At 46.9% G+C, this 14,377-nt stretch overlaps 1 protein-coding gene across 1 annotated transcript; it reads right to left on the bottom strand.

Annotated features, from left to right (window-relative positions):
* Positions 1 to 168: 168 nt before the first annotated feature.
* IKBKB (inhibitor of nuclear factor kappa B kinase subunit beta) lies at positions 169 to 13,565 on the bottom strand. The gene is made up of 21 exons (XM_080370535.1): positions 13,307 to 13,565; positions 13,127 to 13,221; positions 12,394 to 12,511; positions 11,587 to 11,656; positions 8,711 to 8,799; positions 8,160 to 8,249; positions 7,645 to 7,769; positions 7,200 to 7,307; positions 6,771 to 6,900; positions 6,127 to 6,321; positions 5,763 to 5,877; positions 5,293 to 5,416; positions 4,886 to 5,037; positions 4,710 to 4,771; positions 3,547 to 3,656; positions 3,239 to 3,288; positions 2,578 to 2,677; positions 2,267 to 2,414; positions 1,933 to 2,060; positions 1,219 to 1,309; positions 169 to 796 (listed from the first exon to the last, which is right to left on the bottom strand). The coding sequence occupies exons 1-21, from the start codon at positions 13,409 to 13,411 to the stop codon at positions 728 to 730; spliced, it is 2,274 nt and encodes a 757-aa protein (XP_080226661.1). The 5' UTR covers positions 13,412 to 13,565; the 3' UTR covers positions 169 to 727.
* Positions 13,566 to 14,377: the final 812 nt, after the last annotated feature.

The raw sequence follows: 14,377 nt of genomic DNA, 5'->3' as shown, positions 1-14,377 counted from the left end.
AAACCATTCCAGCCAGCTGTGCTTTTCCCCCCCACTCCTGGTGCAACTTCAAGCAGTTAGTGGATCATCTGCAAATGCTTTGTGAAACTATACTTGCACAGTGATGATTTCCTTCTCTGTGGCCTCTACCGTAACATCTTTATACCACCCATGTTTCAGAGACCTGCACAGTGAAAGCAGCTTTTTCATTAAAATGTTATTGAATGTATCAAAGAGAGCAAACCAAAAGTTTACATCTTTTAGATAATTTTGTTCCCATATAGGAAACAACTGTTAGTTAAGTATAACCATTACACTTCAGGGAAAAAGTGCAAATCAGCAAAGTTAAGAAGTTTAAGTTCACAGTTCAAGTATATTAGGAAGTTGACATCTATCAGTGACTGTGCAAGCTGATTGCATGCATTGTTCATTAGAAAGCCAGAAAGGCAGTGAAACAACCACGTGATGCCTAAGGGAAGACACATTGGGACAGAGAATCAAGAGTTATCTGCTGTCTTAAGGCACCACAAAGAACCTTTTCCAAGTAGTTAGAACAGGCATTTCCTACTGTATCTTTGTGAAAAAAAAGAGCATCCGAGAGGTGGATATTAAAAGCTAGGCCACGAGTATCACATAAGCAGGTTAAGTAACAGTAGAAGGAGGCACTTGAACTTCCCTTCTCAGAGGCAACAGCTGTTCACAGTTGGCTTCCTGAAGGAGCATGTCTTCAGAGGTAACCAAAGTGATTTTACATCTGGGTTGGCTCCGGACTGTTTGTTTCTTCTACCTGAAGCTGCAGCCAGCTCCAGTCTAGAGCCTAATGAATAAAGAGTTAGAACTACAAAATCTGACGTAGCTTACAGTTCAGATCTCTCCAGAATAAAGGGGAAGCAATTCCACCAGTGTATGACCCACCACTAGACCAACCCACTTTTAAGAATGCAGTTTTGAAGTATTTTTGTACAACAGCCAAGCGCCTTTCCTCATCCTTTTACTGTTCAGCTCAACTTAAGTCCCCAACACGTGGCTCCTGTACATGGCAAGCAAGGAGTCAGTCTGCGGTTCATTTGGGGGCGTGGGTGCCTTCTGTTCCCCAAAATACCTACTCTCCTTGCTCAAAGGAGTAATATGCAGATTTCTGTAAGCCATGTTACTTATTGGTGGCAAAGTTGCATAAGCAGGAGCTTGAAGCCATGAGTTTCCCCAGTCCCATTTATAGAAGAATATTAAATAAGTTACCATGAAGCTCTGCTCCTGATCCTTCATTGTGTCATGCATCACATTTTCCAGTTGGCTACAGAGTTTCTGTGATTCCAACAGTAGCTCCTCACTGAAAGGGAGAATTATTACACAATTTTCTGTGTTTGAGGAGATGCTGCCTTTACCTTTAGGAAATACTTCTGACAGGTATGCTGCACAGCACTGAGGAATATTAACCTTTGCCAGTGAGCTCATAAGCTAGCAATTCATATCACAACTAGGGAAGTCTGTGTCATCCCCAGATTCACTGGGGCAGGGGAAAAGAAGCATGTTTCAAGTCAGACTTGGGTTCTTACTCTGTGGAATCACTGTTGCTAGATCAAGGTCTGTCATTCCAGCTGGTGACCCAGTTCATTTAAGCAAGCCAGAATTACGCTTGCTTGGTTAACTTGCTTGGTTAACGGCATTCTCTCCTTTATGATACAGCTCAGCCACTATCACCTTACATGACAATGCTTCAACAATTCTGCATGGCAGCGTACCCTCAAGCAAGCCCAACCATTCCAGATAACGCAATCCCTTTCTTATTGAGGCAGGGGGATTATCCCCTGTTTTTCATAAGAAAAATGTTCATCTGACAATGGAAGCTGAACACAAAGTGTAAAATGTGGGAAAGCCTGCGTGTCATTATTTCACAAAGCAGGAGCCCCAGCTCTGTAGTTAGCAGCTACAGAGTTCCAGACTTTGTCTCACCTTTTCCTGACAGATTCTGATAAATTGTATGTTCCAGAAGGAACCTGCAGCAGCAGCTGACCAGGGCTACCAAGACGTGATGTGTTCACACTCTCTGGACTGCCAGTAACAGGACCACGTACTTTACTCTGAAGAAAACACAAAAGATTCAGATTGGAATTGTTTCCACTAATTTCCAGCAGCCAGAAGTATGAGACTGCTTGGAACTTGGCTTTAATACTAATTCAAAATAACAGAGAAAAAACCCATAGGACATACTAAATTTACTATTATTTCAGTAACCTGTGCTACAAACCGTATTTTCAGGCTAAACTGGAGTTGTTATTTTACTTACGCAAGCAATTTTCAGCAAGTTCCACAGTTCTTTCTGTCGTTTCTCTTGAAGCCTAACAACCGTTTCCTCATCTTCATTCATCAGATTCATCACTTTCTCCACTCGGGGGAACAATTCCAGTGCCTTCTGCTTGCAAACTACAGTTTTACTGTTAATACAAAAAAAAAAAAAAAAAAAAATCAGATCACACATGGACAACTGCAGTAGGGTAATATTTCCGAGATGAGATCTCATCAGCTATATGCACTGGTTTTTAAACTTCTAGATGCTTTTGCTTAACCCTCAATAAAAGGTAACTCTACAAAGCTCACCTGAGTTGAGCATAAATGACTCGGACCTTTTTTTCAAAGGTCTGGATTGCCTGTAGGAGCAGTCGTACTATTTCTTGGCTGTCACCGCTTGTCCTCTGATCTGGAAGGAGAGTCAGAGTATTACACAGAAGGGTAGGCTTACAGGACAAAATGAGAAGATTCTTAGTGGCTTATTTCCACTGCTGCTTCAATCCTGAAACATCTCGAGTTTAGGCCATTTGAGTGGGATGAACTGCATTGGAATTCAGCCACCACCTTCAAAATTATGAGAACTGGAAAGCAGTTGATAAGGTGGGTCTGATGCCTTGGGGATGTATAGCTGCTCAAAGGAACAGCTATGTTTTTCATCCTTCCTACACAGAAGCAGCAGCATTGTTGCCACAAGCATATTTGCTCTGAGAAAAGCTTCAGAGGAGTTTCAAGAACAGCTCAAAAGGCACCACAAAGATACCACAAAAAGCAAGGCTGGCCCTAATGTAAAATTGACTCCCTGCCCCCCTTCTCCAAAGAAAGGCCGATCCAGTAAAGTCCATGTGCAGCTAGCATATGGGCAGGCCTAGAATGCAGAGAGAGTTTTCTCAGTGCTCATTACTGCACCTCCAAAGTTACTGTTCACACAAACCAAGCTAGCAAGCTGACCTTGAGCTAAAACGTCTTTTACCTCTTGGCTTCTCTCTCAATCTCCGGTACAGCTCTCTGGCTTGCTCTTCTCTAGAAGGAAAAGGCACAGAACACAAAAGACTTCTCTAGAAAGTAAACCATGAACAAGTAGTTCAAGAACTCCAATCTTTTATATACACCAGTCTGCCGTTTCTGACCAATGACAGGTATGGAGTCATAAACTGTCTTTTAGTGTCAAAGTCCTCCCAAACCCCCATAATTTTGGGCTGAAGCACTTTCCTTGTCCTGTGGTGAATAAGCTTAGCTAGCAATACTCCTGCATCTGAACTTTAAGGTAGTTCAACTCACAAATCCTCCAGTGTTCCTCCTTGTTTACGACCTAGTGGGCTTCTCTGCAGGTCCACAATGTCTGTCTGCAGGGCCATCATCCTCTTCACTAGCTGATCCACATCATCCTCCTAAAAGCAGGGCAGAACAAAAGCAATGGGATACTCTCATACTAAGAGACACTACCACTCGTACTGGCTCTTCCCTTCTCATTCACATTTCTAAACACTTGCATTGGCAAGATGCAAACAGCAGACTCGGACAAAACCAAATGAGAATGAGTAATTTCCATTCAGGGACGTTAGCTTGGTGCTTTGGGATCAAACAACTTCCAAGAATTTTCTGATAAAAAATTCAGCCTGCAACAAAGAGCCATTGAAGGATCACTTTGTAGTAAATGTGCTGCTAGTTCCCAGGCCACGATGCTTCCTTTTCCTCAGCTATTCCGCCTTTCCCCCGGCACACCACATCCACTCTGGCACCCCAAATTGTGCTTTTCACTTGAATTCATTTGCATGGAGAAGCTGCTGCTTGTTAGACAGACATTCTGCCCTCTGCCTCCCACCAGCAGAGGAGGACTAAGTGCTGGAAAAGAATAAGGTATCAACTAGTTGGCTTTTGCTCCTCAAGATATCAACTAGTTGGCTTTTGCTCCTCAAGATATCAACTAGTTGGCTTTTGCTCCTCATCCGGGAGTGATGGTGCCTGGTTACATTGTCTTGTGTCAAGAGGCTGAATGTTTCACGGGGAACAGCCGTGGAACATGCACCAAAAGAGGGAAATTGTTGCTTTTCAAAATTTAAGACTGATGCTTAAAATTCTTGTGTTCAATCATCTAATCATTCGCTTTCCCATTCAGTTTAACCTATGCTCCATAACATCTTTTCTGCTATGCTGGCTCCAGGACTGGGTTAGCAGGACATCCAAGTGCCACCACTGCAAAATCTCCTCACATTCGCCAAAATCTCCCCTTTTCCCCTAAGTCTTACAAACAGTGAGCTTCAGGAAGTTGACAATGGACAAAAATGGTGCCACCAAAATGAAGGCAATGTGACATCTGGAATCAGCCCAGACACAAGAAGTTTCTGTTTAAGGGAGGACAATAAAAGGGGTGGGAGGGCAAGAGGAAAGGGGAAAAAAAAGCCTCTTATCTTCAGAATAAGCAGTTAGATTTAGAAACATACCCGCCCACAAAGTTCCACAGCTTGCTCCATCTCCTTCCAGGCAAACAGCAGCTTCTCAGAAGCTACAGGAAGGAAAGAAGGGTGATTGCTTTTCTCAGGTTCATACAGAAATAGGTAGATACTTTGTGGGGATAACAGGTATAAAAAGAGCTCTGTCTTCCAGATGCTATACTTACTAATTCCAAATTCAATCTGCTCTTTATACTTCTCCAGATCAATCTGAATGCTTGTTTTAAAGAAGTCCAGCTTTGCTTTCAGCTGCTGGGAAAGCGAGGCCATAGAATTCTTCATCTTAGAGAGGGTACTATTGTAACGCAACAGATTCATCCTGCATGGACAAGAAGAAGGTCCTATTACCCTCCCAAACTAAAAATGAAGACTTCCACTTACATCAAAAGTAGATACTTCAGAGAGTAGCAGTGAGCACAAAAGCAGTTGTGTCAGAGGGCAGAACTCTCAGCTTCTCATTATCACGAGCTCCACTCATGAGCTTCCCTGTTCCAACAAGGTTCCGTTCCTGTCCTTTGCCTTTCACCACAGAGCAAAGGCAGGGATATGTACTCTAGAGAAACTGCCACCGTACATGGCTGCTCGCTGCCCCTGCTGAAGCCGGTTACAGTCCTCTTTCAGCATCCGGATTGTGTGCCAGATCTGACCCCACACTTTCCGCAACTGGAAAAAGTGGAGATTCTTCTTTGGATCCTGAACTGGAAACAGAGGGGAGGGAAATGTATGTATCAGCATGAAGTCTAAAAGTAGTGTTATCATATGACAAAACAGACGAAAACATCACTCCTTTGAGGAGTGTGTTACCTCTTGCAAAGCCTATAGTCAACTAACCCCTATGCAGCTTCCCCAGTACGTCAAAATCAAACCCCTCCCTTCCTCAGTTACTCTGACTAACTGAATGAATGCTATGCTGGTCCATTTTACTGCTTTCGTCCCAACATGCAAAAGCTCTCTCTACTCTTTGCACACCATACAAACCACAGAACACAGGCAGCCCTCTCAACATGGACAACCTTTCACATTCATGCTAGAGAAAATCCTTACGGATGCAGTCAACGCTTTCCGGATGAGGGCGCAAGGCAACCTGAGGCTCATAGGCAACTTTCTGGTTATCAAAGAGGAAGAGGAGGTCTGTGTCTGCAGCTGCAGTATCATTCACCTGCAGAGAATGAAAGACCCAGCTAGGCGCTCTCAGAAAAAGCAAGCCTCAATAACACCATAAAGAGAATGCTCCTCCTTAGCCGAAGACTGAACACCAAAGGCAACAGGGTGCCTGTTCTGCAAGGGCTGTTCAGTCTGTGTGGTTTAGACAAAAGCCTACCAGAACAGCAGGGAGTGCCATGCTCCCAAAGCGAGAGCAGTACCTGCAGATTCACTCAACGGCAAGGAAGGGAGTATTCAGGCTCACCTTGCTATCAACTATACGTTTAGTAGCCAGCTTCTCAGAAAACAATGCCAGTCCAGCTTCCTGCAGTAGTTCCTGGTCCTGTTCTGGGATTCCCGTGTCTGAGTGGATCCTGGCCTTCACAGTTTGCAGAGTCTCCTCCTCTGTCACAGGGTAGGTATATACAGTTCCCGTAACCATGTTCAAAACGTGGAGCAACTACAAGAAGAGTAGCGTGACATAAGAAGGGCTGAAAATACCCCAGTTATGTTTGAGCAGAGATCTCAGGACTGATACTGGCCGCCAATAAACTGTTCAAAGCACCTGCAGGGCTCAGGAAGTCACTCTGCAGCTTATTTCACAGTATTATGCTAAAATCTTTGTCCTCCACCAACTGGAAGAGAGGCCACATGGCAACTAAACCACTCCAGTCACAGAATTCTCTACCAGAATATGGAACCAAACTCACACAGAAGCTATTTGCTACTCCCAAGGAGTATCTGTCCTCAAATAAGCAAGAAGAAAGCACCTGTCACTGTCAGGAGACAGCAAAATGAGATTTGGTGCTGCTGCTCCTCCTAGGTCTATGACTCAAGCCTCTTCTCACATGGGCTATACGCAACTGCTCTCCGGAAAACTTTCCAGGGTAATACAGACCCATTGCTCACCTTCAAGTTCAAAATGTCATCCAAAGCTTTGAAACACCCATTGGGTCCATATGTGGGATCTGTACCTCTCTGCCGTGGGTGCCACATTAACATGAGCTGCAACCATTTCTCCAGCCTCCCAGCCAAAACACTGAAGGACCAAAACAAGAAGGGGATCAGAGGAAGTAAAAAGTGCATTCGCAGTCACCGTATGGCTTGGTCTCTGCATGAAGACTGACAAACAGCTTCCCACCCCGATCACAAATGTAGTGTTTAGAAGGCAGAAACAGAGACTCACAACTACACAAGCCTGACGGGACACAAGCATTGTGTGTGTCATATTATGTTAATCTGCAAATAAATTGAGTGTAAGACATAAAATACAAACCTGGCCCTTTTGCAGAAGAAACAGTTTATCCTAGCATGGCATAACAGATTTCTAGTCCTCACCTGTTTAGATTGTTTGGGCAGGGTAAACTGCTAGAAAACTTGACTTCTCCAGATAAATCTTCTGAAACGACAATGTCCAGCTCACTCTTCTGTTGCACTTTTGTATGCCTAATGAATGCAAGCAAGTACAACGGTGAAACAATCACCTGTCTTTCCCAGTCTGCATGTTAGTAGGCTCTTAAAGCTACTCTTGATGGATGCAATACAGATGCCACTTTGGTTTCTGCTACCACCCTGCAGGAATCACTCCCAATCCCAAAGAGCAAGTATCAAGAATGCTGAACTTGCTCAGTAGGTCAAACCCCTGCGAAGGGAGTCAGTCTCCATAAGGGCAAGGAACACAGGAATATTACGATAAGAATCAAGAGACCATTCTTCTACCTCCTGTAAACAGAGCAGTCCCATTGCATGCACTCTTCTTACCACCTGGCCCCAGCTCACTCACCACTGCACTGGCTGCCAGTTGGGTAGGAATGGTCGGAAGCCTGTAATGCACTCAAAGGCCAGTGTGCCAAAGCTCCAGTAATCCACTGTCACTGTGTACTTCTGCTGTTCCAGCAGCTCTGGAGCCTGAAACAGTTTACACACACGAGACAAAGCCACCCATCTCTTAGCTCTCTCAATCCTTTATTATTATTAAGTTATTAAATTAAGAGCTCATTAGCATTTGTACAACAGATTAAAGATGGTGCTGAACACTGCTGCTCACAAGCTTTGAGATCCTCTTAGAGTGAGCAGAAGAGGTTATTGGCACTCCTGCATCTTATTTATAACAGACATAGCTAGCAGACATTGTGAAAACCCAGTGTCAGCAAAAGAACAGTCACCTTTGCTATCTGCAGCACCCCAAATACACCCCATACCACAACAAGTACTTCATCCCAGCCCGAAACCTGGTAACAGTTAAATCTATCCCACTCCAAAGCCATAGCTACTCTTCTAGATTAATTCCTTCCTTACCAAGTACTGTAGAGTCCCAACAAAGGATGTACATAGGCTACCTTGATCCAGCTCCTTGGCATACCCAAGGTCAATGATTTTGTGTATTAACTGAAAAACACAACAAAGAATAAGAACACTAGAGATAATTCCTGTTAAAACCACACCATACAGCCGAGAAAGGAAAGGTTCAGTTCTTCAAAGGTACACAGGAGAGGCACCAACAAAGAAATGGAAGCAGAAATGGGAGGCTCCTGCAGATTCCTAAACCTGCAAAGCAACTGAAGTTTTCATTGGCTTGACACACACAGAGCTGGAAACATTACTGCTAATTCAGATCTCTCTTCAATCCGCACAGCTGTGTTCTTTCCTTAACAGTTCAAAGTCAAAGTGTCAGGTGTTGCCAGAAGTCCAATACAACCTTTCATCTCAGCTGCGTGCAGAATATCATTCATCTGACATGCAGATCTGAGCTAGCTGTTATCCTGGGCTCTCGCAGAGGGACCACTGTAATTCCAATGAAGTTTACACCTACTTGTCTGTGTAGGGACAGGCACCTGCTTCCTGCTTACCCTTTGCTCTCCTTGCTGCAGCACAATGTTCTCTGGTTTCAAGTCTCTGTGGATGATCCTGTTCTCATGAAGGTACCTGAGAGCAGAAGCTGAGACACAGAAAAAGCCACTTGTGAGAGCGTAGCTAACAGCACCTAGCATGAGCTCAGTAAGGACTCATTTCTACCTAGTATAAGCATGGCTTTTGGGTCAAATCTTGTACAATCAAACATACAACGTAACACCAAGTGCAAGAGAAAAAGTCGGCATCAAACACCTCTGGACGGAAACAGAGTTTCCTCCCTGGGTCTTCCCTCATGCCCTTCTTGTAAACTGGAATAACATTGCCTAATTTCCAGTCAGCAGGGACCTCCCCAGACTCTCAAGACCTTTGGCAGATGACCAAAAGGGGTCCTGACAGAACACCCACTAGCTCCTTCAGTACTCTGAGGTGAATCCCATCAGGCCCCACAGACCTGTGAACATTCAGCTGGTACAGCTGGGTCCCTGACAGTTTCAGTGTCCCCAAATGGAAAATCGCTGTTCCCACGCTCATGGTCCTCCAACTCAGGTGACCAGGCAGCCCAAGGTCTATCAGTATTATTAAACACCGAGTCAGAAAAAGCATTGAATGCCTCTGGTTTTCCTTCATCCCTGTTAGTCAGGTGATCAGCTTCAACAAGCATCAGTCCAATGTTTTCTTTAGACCTCCTCATGCTATTAACAACTTTAAAAAGCCTTTCTGGTTTTCTGACACAACACAATTTCAGCTCTAACTGAGCTTTGGCCTTTCATGTCTTCTCACTGCATATATGAACCACAACTCTGTAGTCTTCCTGTGAAGCCTGACATTGGTTCCAGAGATCATACAAATTTTTTCCTCTTGAGCTCCACAAAGAGTTCCCTGTTCAACCAAGCTGGTCCTTCGGCCCCACTTGCTTGACTTACAACACATTCCAATTGCCTGCTCCTATACTTCTAAAAGGTGGTTCTTAAAAACTGATCAGCACTCACGGGCTCCTAAGCTCTCAAAAGCTGATTCCCAGTGTACTCTGATAAACAGCACCCTAATAGTTTAGTTTGCTCTCTTGAAGTCCAGGATAGCAACTCTGCTGTCCTTTTTTCTCATTACACTGACAATTTTAAATTCAGCCACTGCATGATCACTGTGGCCAAGACAGCCACCTATCACCACATCTCCCACAAGGCTGTTCACAAATAGCAAGTCCAGGAGGGCATCTTTCCTAGTTGGCTGAGTACTTGTGACAAGAAGCTATCTCCCACAAATATCAAGAATTTCCAAGATCAACCTGTCACAGCAATATGATATATCCCCATTTGATGTCTGGGAAGTTGAAATCTCCCATAGGACAAAGGCTACCAATTCAAAAATATCTCCCAATTGCCTATAGAATAACTCAGTGCTAACAACCTGGCTGGGTGATCCGAGTGGCTGTACTCAGCTTTTCTTTACCTAGCTGTTTCTCCAACAGTCTTAACGTAGAATCCAAAAGCTGTTCTGCCAACCACTTTGTTCTGACCTGTCCACAAGGTGTTCTTCCCCACATTTCACCTGCAAAATTCTTCATAGGAAATTTCTGTGCAACATACTTTCTCTGCTCAGAACCACTGAGACCCCAAAACTGGCACACTGATGAATTCCATCTATACTAGAAAGACAAAAATCTCATCTTACGAATACACAAAGGCAGAACAAATGCCGTCCATTTTCTCACACTTGCTCAAGATAATGCCTTAATATATCTGCCCTCCTGTGAATCACAGTGCTAGGAAAAACAAAATTTGGCAGTATTTCCAGTGTGCGCTTTTCAGCCAGGCCTGAAACAAAGGGACTCACTTTTCTGCTTTCTCAGACTTCACACCCCTTCTGACACCAATGCATTCCCAGGCAGAGTTCTCTTGTTGAGTGCAAAATGATCCAGCTAGACTTTCAGAAGCTATCAACAATATAACTGTCCTTCTCCTGAAGAACAGTCACCCTAGAAAGACCAACTAGGTATGCACTTGATCAGGAGAACAAGTTACATCAATAGTCAAAAATATTTCTTATCAGCTACAGTTGAGATCATACAATTGAAAATTTGAGTCTGTCCCTCTTCCCATACACACACAAGCATATGAACACAAACTTCACTCTAAACATGATCTGCTGCTGTCTCTAGTCAGCACTCGGTATCCTTTGCTGGCCACTAAGGAATACAAGGATAAGGCAGCAGAACACAAGTGCCCTGGGAACACAAAGGACAGGAGGTGATGCCTAACAGCCACCGCTGCAGTAAAAGTAGTGACAAATGCACACTTACTCTCTTGCCACAAGCGCACTTTCTGAGCATACATCTGCCCCAAATGCACTTCTTAAGTATCTTTTCTCTAAAGCCTTAGCACCTGTCCAGTTTTGCCTCAGCTGCAACTCAGTGAGATCACAACACTGCCTGACCAAAAAAAATTCCACCTCAGGAGTCTCTAGACAGCACTTTGCAATCTTTGCACCAGACCCCTCTAAAATTCCACACAGTGCTTGCTCACATACTAACGGAAACCCACTGATCATCAGCTGTTAAGCTGAGAGTGGAGACTGATGTGCAACATAAACCAGAGTCACTTGGCAAGTGTTCAGCTATCCAGAACCTTCCAGGAAATCCCGAGTGGCACTTTTGCTGGGCAAGAAAATCAGTCTCCACGTTTTCAAGAACAAAAACCAAAGGTTGGCTCTCCCACAGGGAGGGCTGTCAGAGCAAGACAGGAAAGAAGCATACTCTTCAAAGGTCGGTCTTAAGACTGAGTTGTTAAGGTCACTGCTGCATACCTTTAAGAGTGGACCAGGCACTGAAAGGGCTTCCATGGTTCAAACAACTGAAGGTACTACTATCACTTACCAATATCAGACAACAAGATGAGAATAGCTTCTTCCCGCAAGCCACAGCAGTTCTCCAGCTGATTCAGGTACTGCAAGAAAACAACACCAAACAAACTCTTTCCCTCCTGTATCCTGAGTGAGGCTCGTAGTCCCACAAACTCCCATGGATGCAAGAAGTTTCGGTAACAGCAAAGAAATTCTCTAGAGGCACAAAACTCTAAGGGATTGTAACCTCTGGTAGCAATCACAGCTTTGGGCCTTGGTCTAACCACATGGGAGGAGAAAAGAGTGGGTGAAAGAAGTCAGTGTTATCCCCATTCTCTTCCTTCTATTCACTCCAACCTTAATAGCTATTTCCCCTGTGCCTAGCAATATCAGCTCAAATCTCATCTCTAAGCTCTACGGACAGATTAAAGCAAAGTTTAGAAAAACAGTCAGATTAGAATTAACATGTGGGGTTTTTTTTTTCCTGTGACACACAGGAGTTAATCACTTTCAGCCCACAGACATATCCTGCCCTTCAACGGCCTTGGCCATACTCACAGCCTGTTGCACAACCCTCACACATGCCCTCATGCTCTACATGCAAACTCCTCACAGTATCACTAGCAGTCAAACAAATATAAAAAGTTTCAGAAAACACTTAAGCCTTGAAAAGCTGAACGATAATATCAAGAACCAGCCAACCAAAACCTGTCGGTGCCATGACAAGAATCAGGAAGCATCAGGATGTGGAAACAGAGGTTTTACAAGGCAGCTTCAACAGAAGGCCTAGGATCAGCTGAGAAGCTGGTCCAGCCCTTGATCAGGATCCTAAGGACCTCACCTTACGGAGATCTCCGCCTTGGCAGTACTCCATGGCCAGCAAAGGCAAGTCATTTGGTGCAAGCTTCTGCATCCCTTCAGGGACGTCACGGGCAGCCACCACATTGGGATGGTTCAGCCTGAGGCGTAGAAATGAGGCAAATACACGTGATGAGCGGAATGGAATCAGGGTAACATCTGAAAGATGACTGTTCTGCAACAGTTACACCGTTTCATGCGCTCGCGGTCATCGTGGAAAGTCCTACAAGGCCAGTAAGCCTTTCAGAAGCTGAATTATGAATTCTAGAGGTTTGCAATTCATCCATCTCCCCGTGACGGAGACCCAGCCCAGCCCCTTGCACTCCACGCGCAGCCGGTGCATCCGCTACGCGCCCCAGAGCTGCGCGGGCGGGGGCTGCGCGCAGGCGCCCGGCAGAGCACGGCACGGCCGGAGGGGCCCACACCGCGACCAGCGCCCCGCAGGACGAGCCAGCGCGGACGTTCGGCTCCGTGAAAGCACAGCTACGGTGACACCGGGGGCAACGGAAGAAGCACCGAATAAGAAAGCCGAAGACCCGAGGCTCCAACGAAACGCAAGGCGCCGTCTCCTCCAGCGTTCGCTCCCACGCACCTTCCCCCGCAGCGGGCCGGCGCCCGGCGGCCTCTCCCGCCCCGGCCGCAGCGCAGCCGCAGGACCCGCGCTGCAGGGTCGCCCCCGGGCGGCAGCGCCAGGCCCAGGGCCGGCCCCGCCTCACCTCTTCATGATCTGTATCTCCAGCGCCCAGCGGTCGCGGTTGCGCGGACTCAGCTCCTGCCGGCACTGCTTGATGGCCACCTGCTCGCCGGTCTCCTGCGGACGCAGCACAGGCGCGGCTGAGCGCGGGCGCGCCGGGCCGGGCCGCGCCGGGCCGGGGGGGGGGGTGGCCGCCGCCTACCTTGTTGTGCCAGCGAATGACGTTGCCGAAGCCGCCGGTGCCCAGGCGCTCCTTCATCTCCCAGGGGCCGCAGGTCTGCGCCTGCAGGGCCGGCGGCCGGCTCATGGCGGGGCCGCAGCGCTCCGGCTCGACGGGGCCTGGGCCGCGCCCGCCGACGCTTCCGGCTCCGGCGCGGGCGCCTGCCCTCCCTTAAAGGAGCCGCGCGGCCCGGGCCTCGGGGCCGCCACCACTCCCGGAACCGGGGCCTTGGGCTGGGAGGAGAGTTCGCGGGCGGCTAGGCAAACCGGCAGCGCGTCTGCCTGCTGCCCGCAGCCGCTTTAAAATGCTCTGAACGTACCGAACGTGCTGCTGGTCTCGGCTCCCCGCCTCGCCGCCAAAGCGCTGCCGGTGCGCTGCGCCGGGTTTAGCTGCTGCCTGCCTGGGCTAGCCGGCGTTAGGGGCCGTAACGCCGCGCCCCGGGCCCGCCGCCCCCCCGGCCTCGAGGCATCCGGGGCTGCGGGCCGGCCGCAGGACGCCACCATGACACAGCTCATCGCTAACGCTAACGGCCCTGCCGAACTCTGTCCGGAGGCAGGATCAGCTGGCGGGTAAGCCAGTAGATAGTGCTTGAGAGGGGAGACGCTATTCTTGCTGGCTTCCCTAAAATACCTTAAATGCTACAACTGGCACCCACACCACGCCCTCTAGACATGTATAGTTGCCCCTAAGCTGTGAAAAGCCAGGGAATAACAGCGTCAGAAATCTTCTCCCGTGGCTGTTACTTTGTTAGCCTCCTTAATCTAGAGGGCTGGTAGCAAACAGCTGTTCTCTTTAAAAACAACGTGAATTTGCCCCTGCTCACTCAGCGGTGTCCAGTTATCTTGGTCTCAACAACTGGGAACAGTCAGATGCAGCTGCCCTTAAATCATATTTATGGCAGTGATGTTACCACCAGCACTGTGACTCTCAGATGAATGCATGTGATAATGTTGATGTAGATTTCCATACAGAAAAGAGCTAAATATTCAGAGTGACCAGCGTTTCATCTTTGCCAATATGCAAAATAGCTGTTGCTGTGCTTCCCAGCTGAGG

The sequence above is a fragment of the Falco punctatus genome (genome assembly GCF_963210335.1).
Source record: "Falco punctatus genome assembly, chromosome: 20".
NCBI classification, from domain to species: domain Eukaryota; kingdom Metazoa; phylum Chordata; class Aves; order Falconiformes; family Falconidae; genus Falco; species Falco punctatus.
Note: the sequence above shows the minus strand (reverse complement) of the source record. Positions and strands in the feature narration are given on the sequence as shown.